This window comes from Lampris incognitus, chromosome 15, assembly GCF_029633865.1.
Source record: "Lampris incognitus isolate fLamInc1 chromosome 15, fLamInc1.hap2, whole genome shotgun sequence".
NCBI lineage: Eukaryota > Metazoa > Chordata > Actinopteri > Lampriformes > Lampridae > Lampris > Lampris incognitus.
In genome coordinates this window covers 47,326,791-47,341,790 of record NC_079225.1, presented here as the reverse complement: position 1 = coordinate 47,341,790, position 15,000 = coordinate 47,326,791, and the positions used below count along the sequence as shown (strand labels likewise).

At 48.3% G+C, this 15,000-nt stretch overlaps 1 protein-coding gene across 2 annotated transcripts in view; it reads right to left on the bottom strand.

The window, feature by feature from the left end:
- The window catches only part of vta1 (vesicle (multivesicular body) trafficking 1), a 138,023-nt gene that overhangs the window by 44,146 nt on the left and 78,877 nt on the right, over nt 1–15,000 (bottom strand). For both annotated transcript variants that reach the window (XM_056294847.1, XM_056294848.1), the window contains exons 4-5: nt 14,463–14,538; nt 7,255–7,363 (exon numbers count right to left, since the gene is read on the bottom strand). In XM_056294847.1, the coding sequence (XP_056150822.1) occupies nt 7,255–7,363; nt 14,463–14,538 (185 nt within the window). The remainder of the gene's footprint in view (nt 1–7,254; nt 7,364–14,462; nt 14,539–15,000) is intronic.

Genomic DNA, 15,000 nt, shown 5'->3' with positions numbered 1-15,000 from the left:
ATGAGGCAGAGTGAAGACTGTGGCCAGATAATGCAGTAATACTCATTTACCAACACACACATGAAGGCCGGGTCACCGAGAGAGACAACGCCCTGACACGCAACACGAGGAGACTGGAGCAGGGCCCGAGCTCCAGCCTCCACTAGGGAAACCTGCTAAAACCTGCTATGACCCCCCTCTTTCAGAACAAATGCACACCTTCGTCTCTCTGAGCGCTCAGCTTCATCTTCCTCCAGTCGCCGTGTTTCCATTAATCATCAAGCAAATTTCAAGCAAACTTTTGAAATGTCACAAAAAAGAACAAAAAAAAAAAGGAAATGCAAATTAGGCGGCTTTCCACCGGCTGGTCTGCAGTGAATAAACCAGCATGACTGTAACAAACCAGGCAGAAGACGCAGAGGTCGCAAACCAAAAACAAAACCAGTCGCCCTGGCCGTGTACGAGGAAAACGGACGGCGGTGTTCAGAATGTGTTTCAGTTGGGAGAGTTGTCGATTGTAACGACACATTCCTGTGCGCACAAACATTGAAAATCCCACCGGTAATGTCCTCCAAATTTAATTCTAGATGCCCTCACTGCAGGAATTCTGGATGTGATCTCCGAAGTTGGACAAGCATATATCAGTGTTGTCAAACTATTCGCAGGGAACCGACGCATCACTGTTGTGTCTGTTGTCGTATGTCATGTGACTCTGTCTCGCACAACACTGAACGTTTCAAAGGTCATTTTAACTTTTATTTGGTTTTCAGGAATTGTGCATTATTGACCCAATACATGGAACACGGGCGCGGCACGGCGGCGCAGTGGTTAGCGTGGTCGCCTCACAGCAAAAAGGTCCTGGGTTCGAACCCCGGGGTAGTCCAACCTTGGGGGTCGTCCCGGGTCATCCTCTGTGTGGAGTTTGCATGTTCTCCCCATATCTGCGTGGGTTTCCTCCCACAGTCCAAAGACATGTAGGTCAGGTGGATCAAAGACATGTAGGTCAGGTGGATCAAAGACATTTAGGTCAGGTGGATCAAAGACATGTAGGTCAGGTGAAACAAAGACATGTAGGTCAGGTGAATCAAAGAGATGTAGGTCAGGTGACTCAAAGACATATAGGTCAGGTGGATCAAAGACATGTAGGTCAGGTGGATCAAAGACATATAGGTCAGGTGGATCAAAGACATGTAGGTCAGGTGGATCAAAGACATGTAGGTCAGGTGAATCAAAGACATGTAGGTCAGGTGAATCAAAGACATGTAGGTCAGGTGGATCAAAGACATGTAGGTCAGGTGGATCAAAGACATTTAGGTCAGGTGGATCAAAGACATGTAGGTCAGGTGAAACAAAGACATGTAGGTCAGGTGAATCAAAGACATGTAGGTCAGGTGACTCAAAGACATATAGGTCAGGTGGATCAAAGACATGTAGGTCAGGTGGATCAAAGACATATAGGTCAGGTGGATCAAAGACATGTAGGTCAGGTGGATCAAAGACATGTAGGTCAGGTGAATCAAAGACATGTAGGTCAGGTGAATCAAAGACATGTCGGTCAGGTGGCTCAAAGACATGTCGGTCAGCTGGATCAAAGACATGTAGGTCAGGTGACTCAAAGACATGTAGGTCAGGTGGATCAAAGACATGTAGGTCAGGTGGATCAAAGACATGTAGGTCAGGTGAAACAAAGAGATGTAGATCAGGTGGATCAAAGACATGTAGGTCAGGTGGATCAAAGACATGTAGATCAGGTGGATCAAAGACATGTAGGTCAGGTGGATCAAAGACATTTAGGTCAGGTGGATCAAAGACATGTAGGTCAGGTGAATCAAAGAGATGTAGGTCAGGTGGCTCAAAGACATGTAGGTCAGGTGGATCAAAGACATGTAGATCAGGTGGATCAAAGACATGTAGGTCAGGTGGATCAAAGACATGTAGGTCCGGTGAATCAAAGACATGTAGGTCAGGTGAAACAAAGACATGTAGGTCAGGTGGATCAAAGACATGTAGGTCAGGTGAATCAAAGACATGTAGGTCAGGTGACTCAAAGACATGTAGGTCAGGTGGATCAAAGACATGTAGGTCAGGTGGATCAAAGACATGTAGATCAGGTGGATCAAAGACATGTAGGTCAGGTGGATCAAAGACATGTAGGTCAGGTGGATCAAAGACATGTAGGTCAGGTGGATCAAAGACATTTAGGTCAGGTGGATCAAAGACATGTAGGTCAGGTGGGTCAAAGACATGTAGGTCAGGTGAATCAAAGAGATGTAGGTCAGGTGGATCAAAGACATGTAGGTCAGGTGGATCAAAGACATGTAGGTCAGGTGAATCAAAGAGATGTAGGTCAGGTGGATCAAAGACATGTAGGTCAGGTGGATCAAAGACATGTAGGTCTGGTGAATCAAAGACATGTAGGTCAGGTGAATCAAAGACATGTAGGTCAGGTGGATCAAAGACATGTAGGTCAGGTGGATCAAAGACATGTAGGTCAGGTGGATCAAAGACATGTAGGTCAGGTGGATCAAAGACATGTAGGTCAGGTGGATCAAAGACATGTAGGTCTGGTGAATCGGCCGCACTAAATTGTCCTTAGGTGTGAATGTGTTTGTCGGCCCTGTGATGGCCTGGCGGCCTGTCCAGGGTGTCTCCCCACCTGCCGCCCAATGACTGCTGGGATAGACTCCAGCATCCCCGTGACCCTGAGAGCAAGATAAGCAGTTTGGATGATGGATGGATGGATGGATGGATGGATGGTTGGATAATGGATGGATGGATGGTTGGATGGATGGATGGATGGTTGGATGGTTGGATGGTTGGATAATGGATGGATGGATGGATGGATGGATGGATGGATGGATGGATGGATGGATGGATGGATGGATGGTTGGATAATGGATGGATGGATGGATGGTTGGATGGATGGATGGATGGATGGATGGATGGATGGGAAAGTTATAATTTTCTTTCATGTCAGCTATTCATCGCCAGTCACTCGGGGTTGAGCATCACCGTCCTCCCTCTAGGTCCTCAGGTGGGTGTAGAGGTCGATCCTGGAGCTGCATAATGGGAGGACCCCTGTGCGTGACAGCTTTTTACGTGGAGTGGCTGATGCGCCTGCAGCCACAACGCGGTCCTTGGCAGTGGGTGGCCAGAGTTCACTGGAATGGAGAACCAAGACGATTGGGGACCACCCTCTGTTGCAGCCTTCATCCATCCACCTTCACTGCCATTGTGACCTGCAGACATGTTCCACCAGTTCCACCGTTGAGGTCTTTGTTGGATCGCTCTTCATCTGGAACCTGCCTCTTGACCTATCCACCCTGGGTGACTCTACCAGGAGCCAAGCTCTGGACGGCATAGCTCTTGGATCATTGGTACATGCAAACTTCCCCACCATGACAAGGTGGCGATCTAGGGGAAGATCAGCTATTATCAATCACGTTTCATGCTGTCCGGCAACGAAGACAAAGAAAAGCAGGTTATGGAAATATCCAGAAAGACGGCGACAGCGGAAACAGCTGATCAGACGTGGCAGTTAAATGTTCATGTTGAGGAAGCTTTTTCCAATTTTGTCGTTACCGTAAACCTTTTCTACTGCGAAAGGCGCATAAAAATACACTACGCAAAACACAGCGAGTGAAACCTGACTTTGGGAATTGTTTGATGGCATGAAACTAGCAAGTCCTTAAAACTTGTTTTTTTTATGTTTTTCCCCCCGTTTTCTCCCCAATTGTACTTGGCCAATTACCCCACTCTTCCGAGCCGTTCCGGTCTCTGCTCCACCCCCTCTGCTGATCTGGGGAGGGCTGCAGACTACCACATGCTCCTCTGATACATGTGGAGTCACCAGCCGCTTCTTTTCACCTGACAGGGAGGAGTTTCACCAGAGGGACGTAGCACATGGGGGGATCACGCTATTCCCCCCCCAGTTCCCAAGTCCCCCTGAACAGATGCCCCAACCGACCAGAGGAGGCGCTAGTGCAGCGACTTGGACACACCCACATCCGGCTTCCCACCCACAGACACAGCCAATTGTGTCTGTAGGGATGCCCGACCAAGCTGGAGGTAACGCGGGGATTCAAACCGGTGATCCCCATGTTGGTAGGTAACGGAATAGACCGCTACACTACCCAGACGCCCCGATACAAAAGGAAAACTTGCACGGTTCTCATTTTCCATGACTAATCTGCAAGGAAATTCGGTTTGATATAACATAATTTACTCCGATTTAATGCAAAAAATGTTGTAATTTCTCGCTCTATTTGGACAAATGACATGTTGATGTAACTGTCTGCTTCCCAGCAAGTGATGCGTGGATCCCGCTTCTATCCGCGGATTGGGTGGCTTGGAAAATAGGGTAATTGACCAAGCACAATCGGGGAGAAAAAGCCCCCCCCCCCACAAAAAAAGCTAAAGTTTTCCTTTTGTATCAAGCAGCAAAGGTTGTATCATGAGGTGTTACTTCACATTGCATGTCCTGCGATGTGACTACCGCGCATGAACACATCGTGATGAGGCTGCTGAACTACACACCGTGCAGCCTGATACTCAACCCTGCTGAAACTACACGCCATGCAGCCTGATACTCAACCCTGCTGAAACTACACACCATGCAGCCTGATACTCAACCCTGCTGAAACTACACACCATGCAGCCTGATACTCAACCCTGCTGAAACTACACACCGTGCAGCCTGATACTCGACCCTGCTGAAACTACACACCATGCAGCCTGATACTCAACCCTGCTGAAACTACACACCGTGCAGCCTGATACTCGACCCTGCTGAAACTACACACCATGCAGCCTGATACTCAACCCTGCTGAAACTACACGCCATGCAGCCTGATACTCAACCCTGCTGAAACTACACGCCATGCAGCCTGATACTCAACCCTGCTGACACTACACACCATGCAGCCTGATACTCAACCCTGCTGACACTACACACCATGCAGCCTGATACTCAACCCTGCTGAAACTACACGCCATGCAGCCTGATACTCACTCCTGCTGACACTACACACCATGCAGCCTGATATTCGACCCTAGTAACACTACACACCATGCAGCCTGATATTCAACCCTGGTAACACTACATACCATGCAGCCTGATATTCACCCTGGTAACACTACATACCATGCAGCCTGATATTCACCCTGGTAACACTACATACCATGCAGCCTGATATTCACCCTGGTAAAACTACATACCATGCAGCCTGATATTCAAACCTGGTAAAACTACACACCATGCAGCCTGTTATTCAACCCTGGTAACACTACATACCATGCAGCCCGATATTCAACCCTGGTAAAACTACACACCATGCAGCCTGATATTCAATCCTGGTAAAACTACACACCATGCAGCCTGTTATTCAACCCTGGTAACACTACATACCATGCAGCCTGATATTCAATCCTGCTGACACTACACACCATGCAGCCTGATATTCAACCCTGGTAACACTACATACCATGGAGCCTGATATTCACCCTGGTAAAACTACATACCATGCAGCCTGATATTCAACCCTGGTAAAACTACACACCATGCAGCCTGTTATTCAACCCCGGTAACACTACATACCATGCAGCCTGATATTCCATCCTGCTGACACTACACACCATGCAGCCTGATATTCAACCCTGGTAACACTACATACCATGCAGCCTGATATTCACCCTGGTAAAACTACACACCATGCAGCCTGATATTCAACCCTGGTAACACTACATACCATGCAGCCTGATATTCAACCCTGGTAACACTACATACCATGCAGCCTGATATTCAACCCTGGTAACACTACATACCATGCAGCCTAATATTCACCCTGGTAACACTACATGCCATGCAGCCTGATATTCAACCTGGTAACACTACATACCATGCAGCCTGATATTCACCCTGGTAACACTACATGCCATGCAGCCTGATACTCAACCCTGGTAACACTACATACCATGCAGCCTGATATTCAACCTGGTAACACTACATACCATGCAGCCTGATATTCACCCTGGTAACACTACATACCATGCAGCCTGATATTCAACCTGGTAACACTACATACCATGCAGCCTGATATTCAACCTGGTAACACTACATACCATGCAGCCTGATATTCAACCCTGGTAACACTACATACCATGCAGCCTGATATTCAACCCTGGTAACACTACATACCATGCAGCCTGATATTCACCCTGGTAACACTACATGCCATGCAGCCTGATATTCAACCTGGTAACACTACATACCATGCAGCCTGATATTCACCCTGGTAACACTACATACCATGCAGCCTGATATTCACCCTGGTAACACTACATACCATGCAGCCTGATATTCAACCTGGTAACACTACATACCATGCAGCCTGATATTCACCCTGGTAACACTACATACCATGCAGCCTGATATTCAACCCTGGTAAAAGTAAGAAAGCGGCGGCGTTTGATTTTTAAGGTGAGCTGCAACTTTCTGTGAACAAAGACTTAGGTTTTCCAGCCTTTTGAGCCCACATCATGTGACTGGTGAACTTTAAAAGGCGAGAGCGGCCTGTCCTGTGTGTGATGAACTCGGGGTAATCTGTGCAGGATCTGCGGTGTATTGCCACCCTCCTGCTAAAGGTTGTGTATTCATAATGTGTGAGGACCGGCACCGACACCACAAGCTATTAGTCACCACAAAGGTCACCAGTGCACGACTGATCTGGATAGGAGCATGGAGAACAACTGAACAAGTATCAACTGTCTCGCAAGCACACACACACACACACACACACACACACACACACACACACACACACACACACACACACACACACAAAAACACACACACACAAAAACACACACACACACACACCGAGGCACGTAGGCACACCAGTACAGTCTCCAGTCTCCACCACAGGGCTTTCCTGTAAGTCTAGGATGTGATAACACACACAATGCATGGCTTCCCTCTCTCCCTCTCCCTCACTAACACACACACACACACACACACACACACACACACACACACACACACACACACACACACACACACACACACACACACCCCTTTGAAATCTGGGTTTAGGGCTGGTGAAGGAGAGGCAGCCTGCAGGAGGAGTCAAAGCTGTGTGGGAAAGACATTACTAATGTCTTCTTCTAATACGGTTGTGCATGTGCGTGTGTGTGAGTGTGTGTGTGTGTGAGTGTGTGTGAGTGTGTGTGTGTGTGTGTGTGTGTGTGTGTGTGTGTCTCTGTACCAGCGTGCCTCACCTGCTTCCTCGTCCATGCCGATGGGCCCGGCCTGCGGCGTCTCCCCATTCTTCAGACAGGTGTGGATGTACGTGGCCTTCCAGCGCGCATACTTCCTGTGCTGGATATTCTAATGGAGGGAGGAGAAGAGGATTAGAGAGGTCATGGAGGAGGGTAGAGGAGTGTGATAGAGGAGGGTACAGGATTAGAGAAGTGATGGAGGGGGGTAGAGGATTAGAGAGGTCATGGAGGAAGGTAGAGGATTAGAGAGGTGATGGAGGAGGGTACAGGATTAGAGAAGTGATGGAGGAGGGTAGAGGATTAGAGAAGTGATGGAGGAGGGTAGAGGATTAGAGAGGTCATGGAGGAGGGTAGAGCAGTGTGATGGAGGAGGGTACAGGATTAGAGAAGTGATGGAGGGAGGAGAAGAGGATTAGAGAGGTCATGGAGGAGGGTAGAGCAGTGTGATGGAGGAGGGTACAGGATTAGAGAAGTGATGGAGGGAGGAGAAGAGGATTAGAGAGGTCATGGAGGAGGGTAGAGGAGTGTGATGGAGGAGGGTAGAGGATTAGAGAAGTGATGGAGGAGGGTAGAGGAGTGTGATGGAGGAGGGTAGAGGATTAGAGAAGTGATGGAGGAGGGTAGAAGAGTGTGATGGAGGAGAGTAGAGGTTTAGAGAAGTGATGCAGGAGGGTAGAGGAGTGTGACGGAGGAGGGTAGATGATTAGAGAAGTGATGGAGGAGGGTAGAGGTTTAAAGAAGTGATGGAGGATTAGAGAAGTGATGGAGGAGGGTGGAGGAGTGTGATGGAGGAGGGTAGAGGATTGGAGAAGTGATGGAGGAGGGTAGAGGTTTAAAAAAGCGATGGAGGATTAGAGAAGTGATGCAGGAGGGTAGAGGAGTGTGATGGAGGAGGGTAGAGGATTAGAGAAGTGATGGAGGAGGGTAGAGGTTTAGAGGGGTGATGGAGGAGGGTAGAGGAAAAGTGAAGTGATGCAGGAGGGTAGAGGAGTGTGGCGGGGGGGGGGGGGGTTAGAGGATTAGAGAAGTGATGCAGGAGGGTAGAGGAGTGTGATGGGGGAGGGTAGAGGTTTAGAGGGGTGATGGAGGAGGGTAGAGGAGTGTGGCGGGGGGGGTTAGAGGATTAGAGAAGTGATGCAGGAGAGTAGAGGAGTGTGATGTAGGAGGGTAGAGGTTTAGAGGGGTGATGGAGGAGGGTAGAGGATTAGAGAAGAGATGGAGGAGGGTATAGGTTTAGAGAAGCGATGGAGGAGGGTAGAGGACTAGTGAAGTGATGCAGGAGGGTAGAGGAGTGTGATATAGGAGGGTAGAGGTTTAGAGGGGTGATGGAGGAGGGTAGAAGAGTGTGACGGAGGAGGGCAGAGAATTAGAGAAGTGATGCAGGAGGATAGAGGAGTGTGATGGAGGAGGGTAGAGGACTAGTGAAGTGATGTAGGAGGGTAGAGGAGTGTGATGGAGGAGGGTAGAGGTTTAGAGAGGTGATGGAGGAGGGTAGAGGACTAGTGAAGTGATGCAGGAGGGTAGAGGAGTGTGATGGAGGAGGGTAGAGGTTTAGAGGGGTGATGGAGGAGGGTAGAGGAGTGTGACGGAGGAGGGCAGAGAATTAGAGAAGTGATGCAGGAGGATAGAGGAGTGTGATGGAGGAGGGTAGAGGACTAGTGAAGTGATGCAGGAGGGTAGAGGAGTGTGATGGAGGAGGGTAGAGGTTTAGAGAGGTGATGGAGGAGGGTAGAGGACTAGTGAAGTGATGTAGGAGGGTAGAGGAGTGTGATGGAGGAGGGTAGAGGTTTAGAGAGGTGATGGAGGAGGGTAGAGGACTAGTGAAGTGATGCAGGAGGGTAGAGGAGTGTGATGGAGGAGGGTAGAGGTTTAGAGAGGTGATGGAGGAGGGTAGAGGACTAGTGAAGTGATGCAGGAGGGTAGAGGAGTGTGATGGAGGAGGGTAGAGGTTTAGAGGGGTGATGGAGGAGGGTAGAGGAGTGTGACGGAGGAGGGCAGAGAATTAGAGAAGTGATGCAGGAGGGTAGAGGAGTGTGATGGAGGAGGGTAGAGGACTAGTGAAGTGATGCAGGAGGGTAGAGGAGTGTGATGGAGGAGGGTAGAGGTTTAGAGAGGTGATGGAGGAGGGTAGAGGACTAGTGAAGTGATGCAGGAGGGTAGAGGAGTGTGACGGAGGAGGGCAGAGGATTAGAGAAGTGATGCAGGAGTGTGATGGAGGGTAGAGGTTTAGAGAGGTGATGGAGGAGGCTAGAGGACTAGTGAAGTGATGCAGGAGGGTAGAGGAGTGTGACGGAGGAGGGTAGAGGTTTAGAGAGGTGACGGAGGAGGGTAGAGGAAGAACAGGGTTTGTTCAGAGAAGTGAAGCTGATAAGAAGGAATAAATGGACTTGTGTTTGGTGATGATAAGAGCAGTGTTTAAAGGAGCACTTTAACACAATGGCGACACAGAGTGACTCGATTCCATGTTTCTGTAGCACAGCTGTAATCAGTAAAATAACACAAACTGTTGCTGTGACATTTTCCTCAGGATCACGAAGAGACAAGAGGTCAAAGGTTAATGTTTTCAAATTTCATGACTGGGACCTTAAGGTGGGTTTTAAGAAAGCAGGAGGTATTAAAGCTGTAACAGAGAACAGCAAATGACAGGAAAACACATTCACTTCCTATTTTGACCAGAATTTAGGGGGCGTCTGGGTAGTGTAGCAGTCTATTCCGTTGCCTACCAACACAGGGATCGCTGGTTTGAGTCCCCATGTTACCTCCGGCTTGGTCGGGCGTCCCTACAGACACAATTGGCCGTGTCTGTGGATGGGAAGCCGGATGTGGGTATGTGTCCTGGTCGCTGCACTAGCGCCTCCTCTGGTCGGTCGGGGCGCCTGTTCGGGGGGGAGGGGGAACCGGGGGGAATAGTGTGATCCTCCCACGTGCTATGTCCCCCTGGTGAAACTCCTCACTGTCAGGTGAAAAGAAGCAGCTGGTGACTCCACATGGATGGGAGGAGGCATGTGGTAGTCTGCAGCCCTCCCTGGATCAGCAGATGGGGTGGAGCAGAGACCGGGATGGCTCAGAAGAGTGGGGTAACTGGCCAAGTGTTATTGGGGGGGGGGCAATGTCGCTTTAACGTCCGTTGACAGCCAACAAATTCTTGAATGTAAAACACAAGTCCACTTTGTCCCTGTGTCGTCTCACTCAGTCCTGATCAGAACCATACAGTGATACCAGGAGACAAAAGCCCACTCATCCTCTCCAGCTCAGCAGCCCGTAGACTGAGATGATTCTATATACTACAATCTTGGATCAATCTGATGGGTACCTCTCTATTCTATATACTACAATCTCAGATTGATCTGATGGGTACCTCTCTATTCTATCCAAAGGAGTTGAATCAAGTGCAACTGGACTTGGTATATATCCGTGAAGACGTTTCGCCTCTCATCCAAGAGGCTTCCTCAGTTCTGCCTTTCTGACTAGACCAAGCTAGTCTGACTGGCTACTGATGAGACTCAGAATTTATCCTCTAGGAGTCGTTGTCAGAGCTATTGATGTCCATGGCTCTTTGTGTCCCGATGTTTACCAACGCCCGTCGCTAACAGAGCCATAGATATGAGTGGCTCTTTTGTGTGCCGATGTCCAGCCGGGCCTGTCGCCATCGGAGCTGTTGATTTGCATTTGTTTAGCAGCGACGGTGGTTGGGGGTGTTAGTTTCCACTTCATTATTCAGTGGTCATGAGAGTGGTTGGAGCCGTTAGTGAGCGACTGTTGTTCTTGGAGGCTAGGCTTCTTGAGTCTCCTGGGTAGAGATGAAAGGACGGCATTGTAAGTGGGAGATAGGAGGTGTAGCAGACCTCCTCCTCTGTTGAGGGATGGTTTTTCCAGTTTCGCATAGATGGCTTCCTTCACCCCTCTTTCAAACCATCTATCTTCTCTGTCCAAAATGTGTACGTTGCTGTCCTGGAAGGAGTGTGTCTTCTCCTTTAGGTGTAGATAGACTGCTGAGTCTTGTCCTGAGGAGTGTGGCCTTCTGTGTTGGGCCATCCGTTTGTGTAGTGGTTGTTTGGTTTCTCCTATGTATAGATCAGTACAATCCTCATTGCATTGTACAGCATACACCAGACTGCTTTTCCGGGTGTGTGGTACACGGTCTTTGGGATGAACCAGTCTTTCTCGGAGTGTGTTGCTGGGTTTTAAGTATACCGGGATGCGGTGTTTGTTGAAAATTCTCCTGAGTTTCTCGGAGACCCCAGAAACATACTGGATGACTGTGCTCTTCCTTCTGTTCCTGTTCTCCTCGTCGCTCACCTGGTTGGTCTTTCTGGAACGTGTTGCAGGTTTCACAAAGGTCCAACTGGGGTAGCCGCAGGTTTTTAAAGCTCCCCTCAGGTGTTTGTGTTCTTCTCGTTGGGCCTGAGTGCTGCTGGGCACATTGTCAGCTCTGTGTTGTAGAGTTCTGATGACGCTCAGTTTGTGTTCCAGAGGGTGGTGTGAGTCGAAAAGTAGATATTGGTCTGTGTGTGTAGGTTTCCTGTAAACCCCAATGTGGAGGCTCCTGTCTTCCCCAATGTGGACGTCACAGTCCAAGAAGGACAAACTGTTGTTCTTTATGTCTTCCCTTGTGAACTTAATGTTCTTGTCCACTGAGTTGATGTGTTTGGTTAACGCTTGCACCTCTTGTGTTTGGATTTTGACCCATGTGTCGTCCACATATCTGAACCAGTGGCTCGGAGGTGTTCCTCTGAAGGAGTTCAGGGCCCTGTGTTCTACCTCTTCCATATATAAGTTGGCCACAATGGGCGATACCGGTGAGCCCATTGCACAGCCGTGTTTCTGTCTGTAAAACTGGCCCCTGAATTGGAAATATGTAGTGTTCAGGCAAAGGTCCAGTTGTTGGCAAATCTGGTCTGGGCTGAGGTTGGTCCTATCGTGGAGGGTGTCGTCCCGTAGCAAACGTTGCCTCACAGTTTCCAAAGCCTCCATGGTTGGGATGCAGGTGAATAACGAGGTCACGTCGTAGGGTACCGTGGTTTCATCCGGTTCCAGTTTTACGCCTTGGACCTTGTTCACAAAGTCAATGGAGTTTTGGATATGGTAAGGCGTTTCGCCCACTAAAGGGGTCAAGATGTTGGCTATATGTTTGGCAATGTTGTACGTGACCGAGTTTATGCTGCTGACGATGGGCCTGAGGGGGGCTCCATCTTTATGGATCTTACTCTCTATTCTATATACTACAATCTTAGATCGATCTGATGGGTACCTCTCTATTCTATATACTACAATCTTAGATCGATCTGATGGGTACCTCTCTATTCTATATACTACAATCTTAGATCGATCTGATGGGTACCTCTCTATTCTATATACTACAATCTTAGATCGATCTGATGGGTACCTCTCTATTCTATATACTACAATCTTAGATCGATCTGATGGGTACCTCTCTATTCTAGTATATACTACAATCTTAGATCGATCTGATGGGTACCTCTCTATTCTATATACTACAATCTTAGATCGATCTGATGGGTACCTCTCTAGTCTATATACTACAATCTTAGATCGATCTGATGGGTACCTCTCTATTCTATATACTACAATCTTAGATCGATCTGATGAGTACCTCTCTATTCTAGTATATACTACAATCTCAGATCGATCTGATGGGTACCTCTCTATTCTATATACTACAATCTTAGATCGATCTGATGGGTACCTCTCTATTCTAGTATATACTACAATCTCAGATCGATCTGATGGGTACCTCTCTATTCTATATACTACAATCTTAGATCGATCTGATGGGTACCTCTCTATTCTAGTATATACTACAATCTTAGATCGATCTGATGGGTACCTCTCTATTCTATATACTACAATCTTAGATCGATCTGATGAGTACCTCTCTATTCTAGTATATACTACAATCTCAGATCGATCTGATGGGTACCTCTCTATTCTATATACTACAATCTTAGATCGATCTGATGGGTACCTCTCTATTCTAGTATATACTACAATCTCAGATCGATCTGATGGGTACCTCTCTATTCTATATACTACAATCTTAGATCGATCTGATGGGTACCTCTCTATTCTAGTATATACTACAATCTTAGATCGATCTGATGGGTACCTCTCTATTCTATATACTACAATCTTAGATCGATCTGATGGGTACCTCTCTAGTCTATATACTACAATCTTAGATCGATCTGATGGGTACCTCTCTAGTCTATATACTACAATCTTAGATCGATTTGACACATGGCCATTCATCACATACCAGGACGTAAACTCTGTGACTGGATATGAGGGTGTGTGTGACTGGATGGAAATCGGTCATGAGAATTATCTTCTCATGTGTGAAAACCCTACTTATTTACGTCAGTACCTACCACCTGCTGATGTCTACATGCCCTACAGGGTGTCCTACAGGGTGTCCTACAGGGTGTCTTACAGGGTGTCACATTCTGACCGTTCCTGACAGGACATGATGTGAGTCAGCCGATAAATCAAATATCATACTGAGCACAGTGAACTTTATACCATATGGATATGTACCATGACATCTGCTCACATATGCAAAACACCAGGTTTTTCTTTTTTGTTTTTTTCCCCTCCTTTTTCTCCCCAGCTGCACTTGGCCAATTACCCCACTCTTGCGAGCTGTCCCGGTCTCTGCTCCACCCCCTCTGCTGATCCGGGGAGGGCTGCAGACTATCACATGCCTCCTCCCATACATGTGGAGTCACCAGCCGCTTCTTTTCACCTGACAGTGAGGAGTTTCACCAGGGGGACGTAGCACGTGGGAGGATCACGCTATCCCCCCCCCCCAAACAAGCGCTCCGACCGACCAGAGGAGGCGCTAGTGCAGTGACCAGGACACATGCCCACATCCGGCTTCCCACCTGCAGACACAGCCCATTGTGTTTGTAGGGACGCACGACCAAGCTGGAGGTAAGACGGGGATTCGAACCAACGATCCCCGTGTTGGTAGGCAGTGGAATATACTGCTATGCCACCCAGATGCCCGAAAATACCATGTTTAAGAATGTGACTGAGGTTCATGACACTGAACTGTTTAGTAACGTAAAGTATAATATTTTTTGAGAAATCTTAGTTTACAGATTCTCATTATGGTTAATCCAGACAATAAAACTGCAACAGGAAGTGAGAACATCTGATTCTCTGCTGACAGAAGTGCAGCGTCTCACCTCTTCCGACAGCTCTCCGAACACCGACAGGACGTCCAGCAGGAGACTGGCCGTGTAGAAGGACTTGATCATGTTCCTAGAGGAGGAGGAGCATGTGAGTGTGGGGTGTGGGGGTGGGGGGGGTCGGAAAGGGGAAATGAGAACAGAGGCAAATCATTTGTTTCTCGGTCCAGCGCTCCACTGACTTATGATGTCATGACAACCGTCAGACACACACTAGTGTAATGGAGACGACAACGTTTCTACACTTTTACATTTTCCTGCACCTCATTCACGGGTCATGTCTCACAAACTGACAAGTGAATGTAAATATAACACGTTCCTCCCAACTCCTCCCCCTTACCTCCCTCCCTCCCTCCCGCTCCGACTGCCTTACCTCCCTGCCTCCCGCTCTTAACCTCCCTCCCACTACTACTGTCTTACCTCCCTCCCTGCTCCTGCTCCTACTGCCTTACCTCTCTCCCTCCCGCTCCTACTGCCTTACCTCCCTCCCTGCTCCTGCTGCCTTACCTTCCTCCCTGCTCCTACTGCCTTACCT